The 13,216-nt window shown below is 44.4% G+C and overlaps 1 protein-coding gene across 1 annotated transcript in view; it reads right to left on the bottom strand.

The window, feature by feature from the left end:
• Positions 1 to 5,573, bottom strand: part of NPSR1 (neuropeptide S receptor 1) — a 63,033-nt gene extending 57,460 nt beyond the window's left edge. Inside the window, exon 1 of the mRNA XM_075140732.1 lies at positions 5,278 to 5,573. Coding sequence (XP_074996833.1) covers positions 5,278 to 5,424 — 147 coding nt within the window. The 5' untranslated portion in view covers positions 5,425 to 5,573. The remainder of the gene's footprint in view (positions 1 to 5,277) is intronic.
• Between the last annotated feature and the right edge of the window lie 7,643 nt (positions 5,574 to 13,216).

The following is a 13,216-nucleotide window of genomic DNA, read 5'->3' as shown; positions in this document are numbered from 1 at the left end:
GATCTTTCCAAGCGCAAATAACAGCTAAAAAAAGCACCCCCCACCCTGCCCCAAAATCCTCCATAGGTGTGACTGGGATAGAGGGGAAGATTTTCAGTCAGTAACAAATAGTAACAATTCATTTTTACTAGCCGATAGTTCACATTTGCCATTCTGCTGCGTTTTGGTACAAGATGGATAATAAATGGGAACAGTACTGTTCAGTTATTGCAGGATTTTTTTACCCACTGCACCCTAGGAAACTTCCACAGAATTATTCAAACATATATCCCTGATTTTCATGTCATCAGGAAAGATACATTTTTCATGGTGTACCTATCTATTTTTTCCTAGAACATTTTCAACATGAAGAGATAATATTAGGTCACTCAATGGTCCATCCATAATTGTATGATTTTGATAGCCCTATTAAAAACTGTGAAATGCTGTTTCTTCTTAATCACAAAAAGGGGTAAAATGATTAAGTATGCCTAATCTGTACAATTAAAACATCTCAAAAAAATGGAGAAATTAATACTTTCTAGGCATATTTCTATAGGAGAGGCAGACAGATGCAAACCCTGTGGCTGTGTGGACCATGGAGTCAGAAGTATGAGGGTTGCTAGTATAAAACCGCCAAAATCAGTTGGCTCAGAGCTACCCCCAGTTGTGCTGTCATACAGCCAGATCACTTCTGTGTTGCATTTAAGCTACTAGATGAAGCCAGCCTGGCCAACAGCACTGCAGATTTGTTTCACAAGGAGATCAGCTATTACATTCTCAGCGCAGCATCTCAGGAACAGCAACAGTCGTTATGGCATATTGCAGAGGCTGCGTTCAGGAGTTCCTGACACTTTATCTGTGTAGACTTAATTCTCCTCCTCTCCCCGCATTGAAAGACTGTGAAGTTACTTACGAATTATTTGATATGCCTATTTTTCTAAAATGTATGATTACATTTGCAGAGATTACTCCAGAAATTTGACAGCACCAATTATTATTTTTCTATTATGTATTCAATGATGGGATGCTCTCTGAGGTTTGCTTGAAAATCAGAATGAGCAATAGCATAGGCGAATGCTTTCCAGGAGATAGACAGACTCCTGCATTTGGATTAAATGACAGGGACAACAGATTCTGACTTAAACAGGCTCTGAGGACACCTGGAGCCAAATCCTTGTAATCTGATAGTCCTACAAAACAAGTCTATGCAAACCTTCTCTCCACGCATTGGTCTCCTCAGCTCTTTGCTGGAGATGGTAAGCCCTGACCTTTGGAAAGAGCATTAGGCTCCATGGATAAGCAGCACATGCTCTTAGATTTGTGCTTACTCTGGCATGGCTATAGCAGTCCTGTTTAATATCTGAGCTACGTGGGCTAAAACATGCAGGTACAGGGAATGCTATAGCATGTGTGTGGGAAGTCACGGGCAGAGAGTCAAACAGTTATTCCGGAAACAAATTGGGAATTTACATTACATGTGTAAAATCATTTGTGGTGGATTCGATATGCACGTTGTTCCTCCTGAGAGCTCCAGCACTTCAGCGTCACTGCTGTGGCCATGCTGCATGGCACGGGACCAGGGCTCAGGGGGCCAGAGGGAGGGGGACGTCAATGTGTGGACCAGTGGCTGGGGTTCCCACCTGGCAGGGGAGAGACTGGGGTTCCCAAACAGCCTTGGGTGTAAATGACAAAACCTTTGTGTCCTGCTGCACAGGTGAGGGCTCAACTCTACACATCAGAAAACAAAATAAGAAAATGTACTAGATCATGGAAGTCAGCCCACTCTCCTGGGAGGCAGGAGATGATGGTGGGAACACAGTCCCACTGAGAAAGGAACAGCGGCTGGAACTTTTCTTCTTTTGAGCACTCCAACCTTTACTCTATTGCATAAAAGTAGGGCACCCCATTTCTCAGTAGACCTCCTAAAAAAGAGATGAGCCCTACTCAATCCTTGCTGAGGATGAGCACATGCTCCTACCCTTGGGGAAGCCTCGGGGCTGTTGGGGGCCTGGCAAGGTGGGGTGCTTCCTCCAGCCCTGGCGAAGCCTCCCAGCCCTGTGGACAACCCGGGCAAACCTATTCTGAGATTTCAACTTCTCTCCAGGCAGGTTTCTGGTTTGCACCTTGTCAGGTTAACTTGTAGAGCTAAGAAGGTCCTGAAGTGGAGGAAGGCCACAGGTGTTCAGATGATCTCTGTTCTTTTCAGATTACTGTATTTGGCAGAGGGCAGTTGACACTCGCTTAGAGCCCTTTTACACATAGATTAAATGCATATGGGGGAGATTGTAAAGGGATGCAGTGAACTCTCCTTTGGCCTGGGAGGTCGGAGCTGTAATTAATACCAATTTGCACATCTGTTCTGAATTTGGTGCTGACACAGCCAACAGGACTACTTTGGTTTAAGACAGTAACCTACCTGGAGACCTCATGTAAAGGCACCCGGGAAGAAATATGGTCCGGGTTTTCAGGGACCATTTGCCATAACACAGCAGGAAGACCTGAACATAGCTGGGGATGAGCCTTTGCCATGGGAAGCACCAGCTCATCTTGCGTGCTTGCGTGGTGCGTGGGTGCACCCAATCCCGCCCCAAAGGCTGCAATTCTGCATGCAGGGAGCCAGCCTAATTAGCACCTATGGCCACAGTCCCAAAGCAGAGTTCATGGGCAAAGCCTTGGTAAGCAGCTGGCCAAGGAACTATGGTAATGACTAACAGAAGTGAAATGTGCATTCCTCCAAGTGGGTGAAATGCTCCATTTCCCAGTCAAAAAAAAAAAAAAAAGAAGAAATTTAATTGAACTGGCAAAATGCTTTCTAATCTGAAGCAGCGCAGGATTTAGTTGTTAAACTCTGAAGAGGAACAGACAGAAACTCAAATGCTTCTGGAAGGGCGAGCAGGGAAGCACTCACAGCTCAGCCTGTAACAGGACTTTTTGGCACTGAAATGCTCTAAGGTGCGTTATTTTACTTTTGCCACATTGCCACCACAGTATAACACAGACACTACCTTAGGCGGGTACAGGCTGTCTTTTTGAAGCATGGGAGAAAAAGAAGAAACCAGTGCATGCTCCCATAGTTCAAGCAGCGTGTTGAGATACGCTATCTAGCTGTCAATGGGTAAAATCATTAAAAAGTCATTAACACAGGAACTGCTCCGGGTACTGGATGAGTGTCACTCCCTCATCTCCATTTATCGGCTTAGGTCGTGTTTTCCTATGACTGCTTTGGTAAGATAGGTTACACCTGCATTTCCCAAGCAGAAATAGCTTGAGTGACCTGTCTGCACCCTGGCACACAGGCTCTGGAGTCAACCTGAGGGGTGGCCGTTCATCCAGCCTGCCTTTACTGTCAGCCATGGGCTACAACTCGTTCAAAAATCCCAATAAAAGACCAAAGCCCCATTTGTAGCTACATTTTGAGCACTGAGCTCTGGTTTTTAATTCATTCAGCCTATTCCAAGCTGAAACTTTTATTACTTTAGCTACTTAACCAGACCTTTGTGAGGAGGAAAGAGATGCTCCTTGGCTTGCTGGAAGGGGCAAGGACACGGCCACAACGTGGGCAGCGCTGCTGGAGGACAGCCAACCGAGTCGGCAGGTATCAGCAGCACCTTCCACACGTGAGATTTTACAGAGAGCTGAAATTGCTGGCAGGGAGCCCTGTCTTCCCTGCACCATAGTCATCAGAGCAGGTGCTTTATCCCTCCTTTCCTGCAGCAGCACCAGCTGTCACTTGTCTCCAGAGTCAAAATATTTCCACGCCTATCAACAGTTAGTAATTGATGTGAAATCAGTGAACCTCCTTGCAAGTTCATGCTATGTATGCCAGAGCTAGACATCCGAGAGAGGAGTGCAAGTCTAATGAGAAGCTCTCAGCTAACAGAATCAAGTTTCCTTTAGCAATGGACGAGCATGCATGACTATCCATGGTTTCCTAATTATTGTAATTTACTCAATCTCCCCTGGTAAGGAACATTTTTCTGCCCGGGGACTTTCTAATCGTGGAATTAATTGTCACTTTTACCATTATAAAATACTGCTCCCATGACATTGTTCAGATTTACAGCCCTAACTGTGGAAAGAACAAAGGAGATATAAAAAGGAAGTTGTTAAAAATATTTTGCTTGTTGCATCTGATTTTTTTTCAAGAGCATTTTAGGAGTCTAACATGGAGAGAAAAAAAAGAGGGAAAAAAAAGAATTTTCATCCTTGAAATCCTAGACAAGAAAGTGCTGTCTTACCAAGAAAAAAAAAGTATCAGCAGCATGTTAAAAAAGGCCCTCATTAATTAAGTGTAGAACCACAGATCAACTTTTTCCTTAACAGGGGTGGAAACCTGTTGTAATCCCACTGATTCCACTGGCATTGTGTCAGAGCACTAGCAATCTCACAGAAATCAAAATTGCCTCTGAACATATCCCCTTTTACTTGACATATTGCCAAATGATGTAAGTGCCTATACCTTTCCAGTTGAAAGTGATCTTTTTGGTCCTGAGCTCCAGCAGGAATGGCAGGGTACTCCTTGCCAGACTTCTTACTAACTTGAACTTAACTTGTACAATGTTGCACAACAGTACAGTGACACACGGCATGCAGCATGAAATTAAGCAATGACAACAGGCACAGAAATCTGAAGGAAAGATGAATTTCAGTACCTCTTTCATCTTTTCCTACATTCACATATTGCAAGGGTGATGTTTGTTTGGGGAGATGAATGAATACACTTCCCATGTCATTCAAGAGCACTCACTACCGAATGATTAATCTGGTGCATTCTTAACAGCAGCCTTCAAGAGACACTGCATCCCCCGCTCAAGTTAAAAGCAAACAAACAAACCAACTAATTAGAACCTGTCCTTCATGATTAAAAAAAAAACCAAAAAAACAAAAAATCCTCTCACTTGGGTACAACGTTTGTTGCAGCTGGAAAATTGAAAACAAATCCCGTATGTCAAGATGATGGCTATGAGAAATTACATAAAATATGTGTTAAACTAATACAAGCTTTTGATTAAAGATGCATGTATAATTACAATACCTCTATAGAAAAACGGTACCATCCCCTCTTGGAAGGGGATACAATTGGCTAAGACTTGAAAGTCTGAACTCTAATTCCTACAACTATTTTGTTTTTCAGTAAATGCCTCACACATGCTGTCCGCTGTCTTTGCAGGGGAAAAACCCACAAATATCTGGGCAAAAAAGTTGAATAATCCTAGCTGCCTCCCCGCAGAGGTGCTGAAAATGCACCAAAGCTGCAAGCATGTGAGAAAAGTAATGCATGCCTTAAAAGAATACCTTAAAAGAATAGTAAAAGGATCCCCACTCCTCTTCTGCCACCACTTCAGTGAAAGTCACCATTTCAGTGCAGGTGACAAGGGTAAGATCCAGCCAGCCGGTGCCTCCCTGGGAGCTGCTGCTGGCTTCTGTGGAGGCGACCTCCATCACTGATTTTTGTTCCAGTTGTCTAGGTGCTTGTTTTTGCAAGAGTTAACGCAGCCAAGCTTCTCCCGTAAAAGCGCAGCAACAAAACCAGCTTCTCACTGCTCCACTGCTGGCTACCAGAGGTGTCGGGCTTCAGTGCAGCTGAGTGATAGATTTTAAAAAAAAAAAAAAAAAAAAGCCAAGCTGCCGTTGTCCCTTTGAGCTTTCCTTCGGTGCAACTCTGACGACAGCCGTCCACATACTCTTTCTAGCAGCAGGAGCAGCGGCCAGTAAAAAAGTCAGCACACGTGGACCCAGCCATGTACCTTGCGGACTCTAGATTGTCTTGCACCCCAAATTGCCAGCTCTGGAGTCAGTAAAAGCATGAACCTCCTGCCTGCGTTAAGCTCAGGAGCCTGGCTATTCCACTCAGCAGCTTTGCTTACTTACCCTCGCTCAGCCTGCTTTGATTTCAATTACCTGCAGAATTACGGTATGCCCATACACAAGCACCAACACACCCTTCTGTATTAGCAAAAGCCTATTAAGTTTTTAGGCTTAAGCTATCACAATTTCCCTGTCAGTGTCTATCTGACTTCTGAAGTTGTCTTTACCAAGGAAAAAAAAAACCATAAATGGGCCTTCGCACTTCCCTTTGCAAAGAGCTCAAACCTGTTGCACACCCAGTACAGGCAGTGCTTTCTTCGCCATACGGAGAGCCTGTCTGGAAAGGCACGGCTCCTAGGGATTGCTGGCGTCACTTAGACAGAGGCTCAAGGACTCTTCAGAACAAGGTAATCAATTATGTTTCTATTCACCGATTTTCTGGGCACCGAGCTCACTTACCCTCCATCGATTCGGATGTTTTTCCCCATCTCTAGCGGTGTTACTCCAGATTTACACCAAGGCGGCAGATGAAGGTGTGCACATATTCTCTGACCGGAGGGCAAAATCACATGTAAATCCAGAACTTTTTCAGCTTTGTGGAGATGCTCTGCCTCGATACCAATGCTATCCTAAGCAGAACACGATGTATTTTCACAGCCATGCCCCCCCAACTCAATTTCCCGTTCCCTGCTCACGGCAGAACCTAGTCCTGTGCTTACGCGTGTACGAGCACAGATGGCCACGTGGGAGCTCAGGAGGCATTCAACTCCTCTCTTGGGCCAGCACAGCACACCCTCTTCCCAGCTGCTGGAGCCGGGGTCTCCACAACACGCCCACAGCATTCGCGCCCACGGTCCAGGTGGGGCTGTGCCCACCCCTGCCTACGTGAGCAGCAAGAGGGGGGTGGCTGCAGGGCCCTCCGGCTCCCAGGGCCAGTAATAGCAGGGGATGGGGGCACGAGCAGTGAAATTCAGGACTAGGTTTAGACTCTGAACCCTCCCAAGTTGCGACATGTCTGGATCTGGGGCTTTGGACCAGGCTGTTCTAGGGACCGGAAAAACCTCTGAGTGTCTGAGCAATATTCAGACCTCTCCAGGAGATGCTGGAGTCATTCAGTGGAGGGAATCGGTCCAGGCCCATACAGATAATTAGTAACAGTCACGATGAGAAAGGATCAGCACTGATCCATATGCACCAGTGACCAATATTTAACAGCTGCGAATGATGCACAGGTTGGAATGTGATCAGATAAAAAGGAATGTCCCAGAACCACTATGTTTTGCTGAAAACCTTTGGGAAAATGCTCATTAATGTATTATCCAAAAGAGAGGAGGAAATCCTTTTGAAGTTTTTTCCAACTGATCATACAGGTTGACTCTGAACCTCTGCTATGAAGTATTCAGGTAGCATCCAAGCTTCTTGAAAGCATCCTACCAGTTTTTTTGCTCTTCTTCCTTCTTCTTACCTGGCTTTCTTATATTTACAGAACTCTCTTTCTTAGAGTTAAAAGTTATTACACTGAATGGTTTTTTCTTTTGGCGCTCTCATTCCTACAGAGCTGTTATGCTCGAGCATATTACATGCACTAAGAGGCTTTTCAGTAGTTACATCGCACGCCAGGTTGTGCACAGCTCTCAGGACTAACCAAGAGTGACTTCTCTTGTGGCTTTGCCAGCTACTTGCTCTAAGTAGTGCTTATGGTGCTATAAAAGGCTATACCGTGCGCCGCTCCAGCACTTCCCAGTCTACACAGGGGTAATTCAGGTCTTCCATTACTATTAGCTTTTCTGTCTTTGAGTATTTCTCAGTCACTGTCACTGCCTTGGTTTGTTGATGGCTGGTTTTGCCGAAATGCTGTCTTCTGTCCATTTAGTCACAGAATTTGAAGCCATGGGCTGCCTATGGCTCCACGTCTAGAATTAATCTAATTCTCTAGGATACAACACTTTGTTTTCAAACCTCTACAAAGTCATGCTAGCTCCCCAAAATTTGGTGTTTGGGGTTTGCTCTCCCCCACCCCACTCCTCACCCTGAGATTAAACAAACTGTTGAATACCTCTGCAATGAATGGCGAAATAAAAGACTTTAATGATTGAATCTCAAAAGCCTATACAAGGCAAGAAAAATCCTAGCAATTCCTCTGTGGAGAAGGAATAGATGATTGATTCCTACAACTGACTTTGTTGTTTTCCTCAGCCCGGATGTTGGAAAGCCTCTGAGAACTTTCAGTGCTTGAAGAGATTCAGACAGTTTTACAGAGAGAGAAATTGAGTCTTCCCTCTGTTTTAATACAAAGTACTCTCAAATTATTCTAAACCAAAATTTTTCTAATGTGTAACAAAATGTGATACTGCTTTCTTAACCTTTTTGAATAGCTTTTTTTAAAGTCACATTTTAGTATTATACCACAGGAAAGATTAAGCAATTTTGAAAATAATCTTTAAACAAAGAGAGTGGATTATTTGGAAGAAGAACAGAGAGGACTTGTCTCAGAGGCCTCTTCATTGGCCATTCTTACTATCTTCATCTCAAAAGCTACACAAATTTAGTTTTCTTAAATACAGCCTTGAACCAGAGGACCAGAAAACCTAAGACCGTAAATGGCTCCAGTGAAAGCTGAAGAGAATACTCTGCAGTTGCAATGTACAACAACACTGATACCCTCCATGTGCAGACACGTGGGGGAACACCTGCAACATATATCTTGTATCTCCTCACAGTGGCATGATTTTCCTTACTCGCAGGAGAAGGAAACCTTGCACAACTGCAGTAAGTGAAATCCAGAGATGGATACGATGAGACAAAGGCAGGCGCCTCTGGAAAAAAAAGACACAATGAGTCAAGGTTTTTAAAGACCAGGTACAAAATAGTGATTTTGATTATTTAAGCCAGAAATTCCTCATGCAGAGACTCTGGTCTCTCCTGCACAGCAGCTGTGAAACACAATAGATGGAGATGGGTCATTTTGTACACCACGGTGTGGACACTCCAGGCCAGGCAGAGGTCCTGTCGCAGCCACAATGGACATTGCTCTTCAAAACCCAGCAGCAGTAGGAGCGGGGACTATGCAGGAATATGTATGCTATGCATTTCCCTATTTTGTCTTCCCTGACAGAAACCGTTGTGTGGCAGTATTTGTTGTGCATGATGTTGATAATTTGCCAAAAGTCAGCCAATCTAAACTATTCTGATGTGTCCAATTGTTTAAAAAATTAGTCACATCTGAAATGGACAGAAGATAACATCTGCTCAAGTCTATATTACTTTTTACAGACAATTTACAGTAGATTTCTCTTTGCTGCATTTAGGCAGTATTGGGAGTAAATTGAAAAAATGTTTGGATTTTTGCTGTTTGGAGTTTCCTGCACCCTGCAGTATTTGGACGTAATCATATTAAATGCAAAGAAGAAATAATGCTATCAGACTGCAGGAAGAAACAGAATGAGGTATTTCTTGCTTCTAAAAGAACGGCCAGTTAATTGCTTTTCTGTAAAAAAAAATGCTTATCCAAATCCATATATGCTGGCCTTGGAAGAGGAAGGTCAGTCTGCTCTTCCCGGTGTACAGCCCTTCTCTCCAGAAGTTGAACATCTGGGGCAGCGCAGAGGAGCTCAGCTGCCGACTCTGGCAGTGTAGGACCACTGGAGAGCTGCGTTCCCGCATCCCCGCTGCACAGGAGAGGAGCAGAAATTACACGTTAGTGACACAATTCCTGTTGTCTGACGAAAGCTCATTTTCCTTTGGCTTACAAGCTGCTTAGCACGTTGTTTTCTGTTGGCTCTGCGCCTCCGGAGGAGTCCAGATCTGTTCATCATGGGTAGGAGATACCCAAACAGGCTGAAGTGCTGCCCTCAGAGCCGGGACTGACCACGGCTGCAAGCGTCCCCGCAGCCTGGGCTGTGGCTGGGAAGGGATGCCTGCATTTCTGGACTCTTGGAGGTCAGTGCTGTGTGCGAAGCAAGGGAGCTCCATATGTGCATTGGCTAGGATGAAACTATTCCCCCTGCATTTGCACTCATGTTTTTACACTTTTTTTAGTCCCTCCAGGTGTAGGCGACATCAAGTTTCTACATCTTCAAAGACTTGAAATAGCAACAATCATTTATAAGCTAAATATACAGTTATTAGGTTTTCTTGACAGAAACCTCTAACTCCCATTCTCCACCTTTCTAAATGAAATGGCTGTAGTTAGGATTTGAAGATTCAGGGGACACAGCAAGATTTCAGAAGCTGGTTTCAACTTCACTCCCAAGCATTTTACTTCAGGATCCATGATGCTTGGGAGCCTGGCTGCCAATCTCAGCCATTCCCAAGCTGCTCTTTGCACACGTGTGAATCTCGGTTATCAGCTGCAGAGACTCCCGGGTTATGACTCTGTCCCACCTGCGCCACACGGGTCACCTCCGGCCATGGGGCCGACAGCCCACTGCATTCGCCGGTTCCCCAAATTTCTGAGTTCTGGAGTTATGGGCTGACAGCTGGAGCTGAAGAGCCTTTCCCTTTTATGAAGAAATTTTTGTTTGATTTTCATCCAGAATGTGAACAAATTCAATTTTGAATTATTAAAAGCCTTCACAGAATGAGACGACTGCTCTCTGCTGGGCTCCAGCCTGGTCTCTGACCTGTCAGTGTCTATCCAGCTTTGAATCAAGTCCCCAGACTACCAGCAAGTGGATTCTTCCTATTGATTTAAGTTTTGGATCAGATCTTTTGCAGAAGTCTAAATTTTACCCATAGTAAAGTACTGGAGTCATAGCAATCAGAGCATTTTTATAATAGTAATGATAAAATACGAGTACATTGTTTCTCTTCCATAGCTAACTTAAACAAATTTTAAAAGGAGGAGATTTTTTCACATCTTCATTACTGTTTGTAGTCTTAATTCAGATTGGTCCATTTTACAAAAAGGATACATAGCCATTTATCTGGTTTTGCTAAGAAACTCTTGCAGAAGAATAAGCAATCCTTAAGGAATTATCTTTGAAAAGAAGCAAGCAGATGAAGAAAACACGTAGAAGAATGCCATTAAATATGAATATCATGTTAGTGGAACTGTCAGATGCTCTGAAATGTCAAATTCCTTTGCCCTGTTCCCCTCAATATAACCATCAAGAAAATCATATATTTTGCAAGGGCCTGATTCTCCATTCATTCAGCCTGCTGTAGAGCAGGATTGCCTCCTATTCAGTGACTGGAATTGCAAGTAGCTTTAGCGAAAAAAGCCCCATGAACTGAAACAGACACCTGATAAATGTGCATTCCTATAAAATATTGAGGCAGTCAACACAGTCACTTGGAGTATTCCTACTTTTAAGGAGCTGAGCAGGTGGCCTACATGTATGGCATCCATCAGGTCCTGGCAAGTAGCTATGCGCAGGGATGCCGGTAGGGTGGTAGAATAAATTCACAACTCACATTGTCACCAGAAAGATTTTTTCCTTCAAAATCTTCCGCTTCCAATTGCCAAGGCACCGTCTGCCCTTCTCAAAGGGCAGGCATGCCCGCTGCAGCTGGAAAGGGAAAGCGGCTCAGAAATAAAGCTGCGCTGCCAAACGGGAAAGGCGGCTTCAGGTGAGCCCTGGCCGGCTCCCAGCACGCCCGGCAGGCGCGCAGCCAGCCTGCCCGACCGCATCGCCCAGCAGACCGTATGCTCATTAACGGGGCGACCGCAGAGAACAAAACGCCAGCCATATGGATGTCCTGCCCGTCTCCTCCCCCCGCTTAACGTCCCAGTTAACTACAATTAGTGCTAATGCACATTGAGAGGGGGGCAGAGGGGCTGTGCAGACACAGGTAATAGTTCCCATTTTGTCTAAAACTGGCATCAGCAGCTTGTTGTGCATTTATAGGCTTCTGAGCTCAGGGCCAGAGCTCTGTTTCGCACGGTACAGGAAGGCCATTGGAGGAAAACTGAGTTCAAGGTTTCCACAAGCCAACTTCTTACAGTGTTTTAAACAGCCACCACCGACACATATATGGCCTTTAACATATATAAATATGAATTCTTTTCAATACAGTTTTCATATTGGTGCTTAAAAGCCTTTTTCTTCCCTTTGCCCACGTTTAATTGAGCTAAAACCAAATTAACAGGCAGTTGGACTAGATGATCATTGTAGGTCCTTTCCAACTGAAAATTATTCTCTTCCCTTCTCTTCTCTTAACCAATTCTTAGTCCATCTCAGACTACAGCATACGGAATTCACATCATATCTGCTTTGGGAGAGAAATGCTGCTCTCCTGCCACTCCCTACCCCCCCTGCCTGCTACCTCTGGTGGTTGCTTTCCATTATTTCCATTCAAGCCTGCACTGATTTAGGAGTTGCTCCTCCCTTAGAGTGCAGAGGATGCCTGGAGCTGATAAACCTCTCTCCTCCTCTGCAGGGAGGAGAATAACCCAAGAATAACCCAACAGCTAAGGCACAGGCTTGCAGTTCAGAAAGGATATTAAATTCCTTGTTCCTCTGCAAATTCCTTTTCTGACCTTGGCCAAGCGACCTCCTTTCCTGTAGGGAAGAGCTTCATAAAGTGAAGGTGTGACACAAACTCACACCCTTCTGGCTGTCATTCCTCATCCACCCGGACTCTGCTGTCTATGTAGTTATCCCCGACTCTGTGGGCACACAGAGCACTTGGAGTATCCACCTGAGCGTTCAACTATGACTTTTGACAGAGCCTCTATAAACAGGGATCTAATCCTCTGTTTAAAGAATGGTGCGTCCTTGCAGCGCCACGGTCCTTGAGTGCCAAATCTGAACCAATGAAATCAGCAGTGAGCTAAAATTGTGCTGAGCCTCCTCTGCAAAGCAGGGGTAGGCAAACCCACGCAGTGAGCAAGCTGTTTGTTTCAGAGCAAACTGAACTTCTGCTATGCATTTCTGTTGGGCAGGAGATTTAAAAAAATACAGTTCTAGGAAAAGTTTAAAATTAATGTTCCAAACATGGCAAAAAGCAACAATTAATACATTAGAGCACACTTTAAGATTGTGTCGCCAGCATTAGTCTCTGATCCAATAGTACTACAGATGCTAGAGAGAGAGGTGGTCGTGATCTAGAGAAATTAGTCTAATTCATCAACACTAAAAGCTTGGGAAAAGACCAGCACAAACCATAATGTAGGTCAAGAAAGCGGAGGAACTCTGTGCCCACAGGGAGGTAGGAGAATAAAAGAAAGTGTGGGAAGAAAGAATTTAAAATGCCTGCATCCCACTTCTCCTTTCTATGGAAGAAGTTGTATCTGAAGTAATGAATACACTCTGTCTTTTGGCGATGAGCAGCAGAGTGGAAGTACAGATTTACAATGGAGGTGGAAAGCCGTTAGATGAATTGCAGGACTTTTTATTGCCAATTACAATTTCATGGCAGAGTTATTATTTATTAAATATAGAAGCAGCCAGTTGAATTCTAACTGCTCTTAGGCTTATTTCCA

This window comes from Calonectris borealis, chromosome 2 (genome assembly GCF_964195595.1).
Source record: "Calonectris borealis chromosome 2, bCalBor7.hap1.2, whole genome shotgun sequence".
NCBI classification, from domain to species: domain Eukaryota; kingdom Metazoa; phylum Chordata; class Aves; order Procellariiformes; family Procellariidae; genus Calonectris; species Calonectris borealis.
The sequence above is the reverse complement of the archived record's forward strand: the minus strand, read 5'-3'. Positions and strand labels throughout refer to the sequence as shown.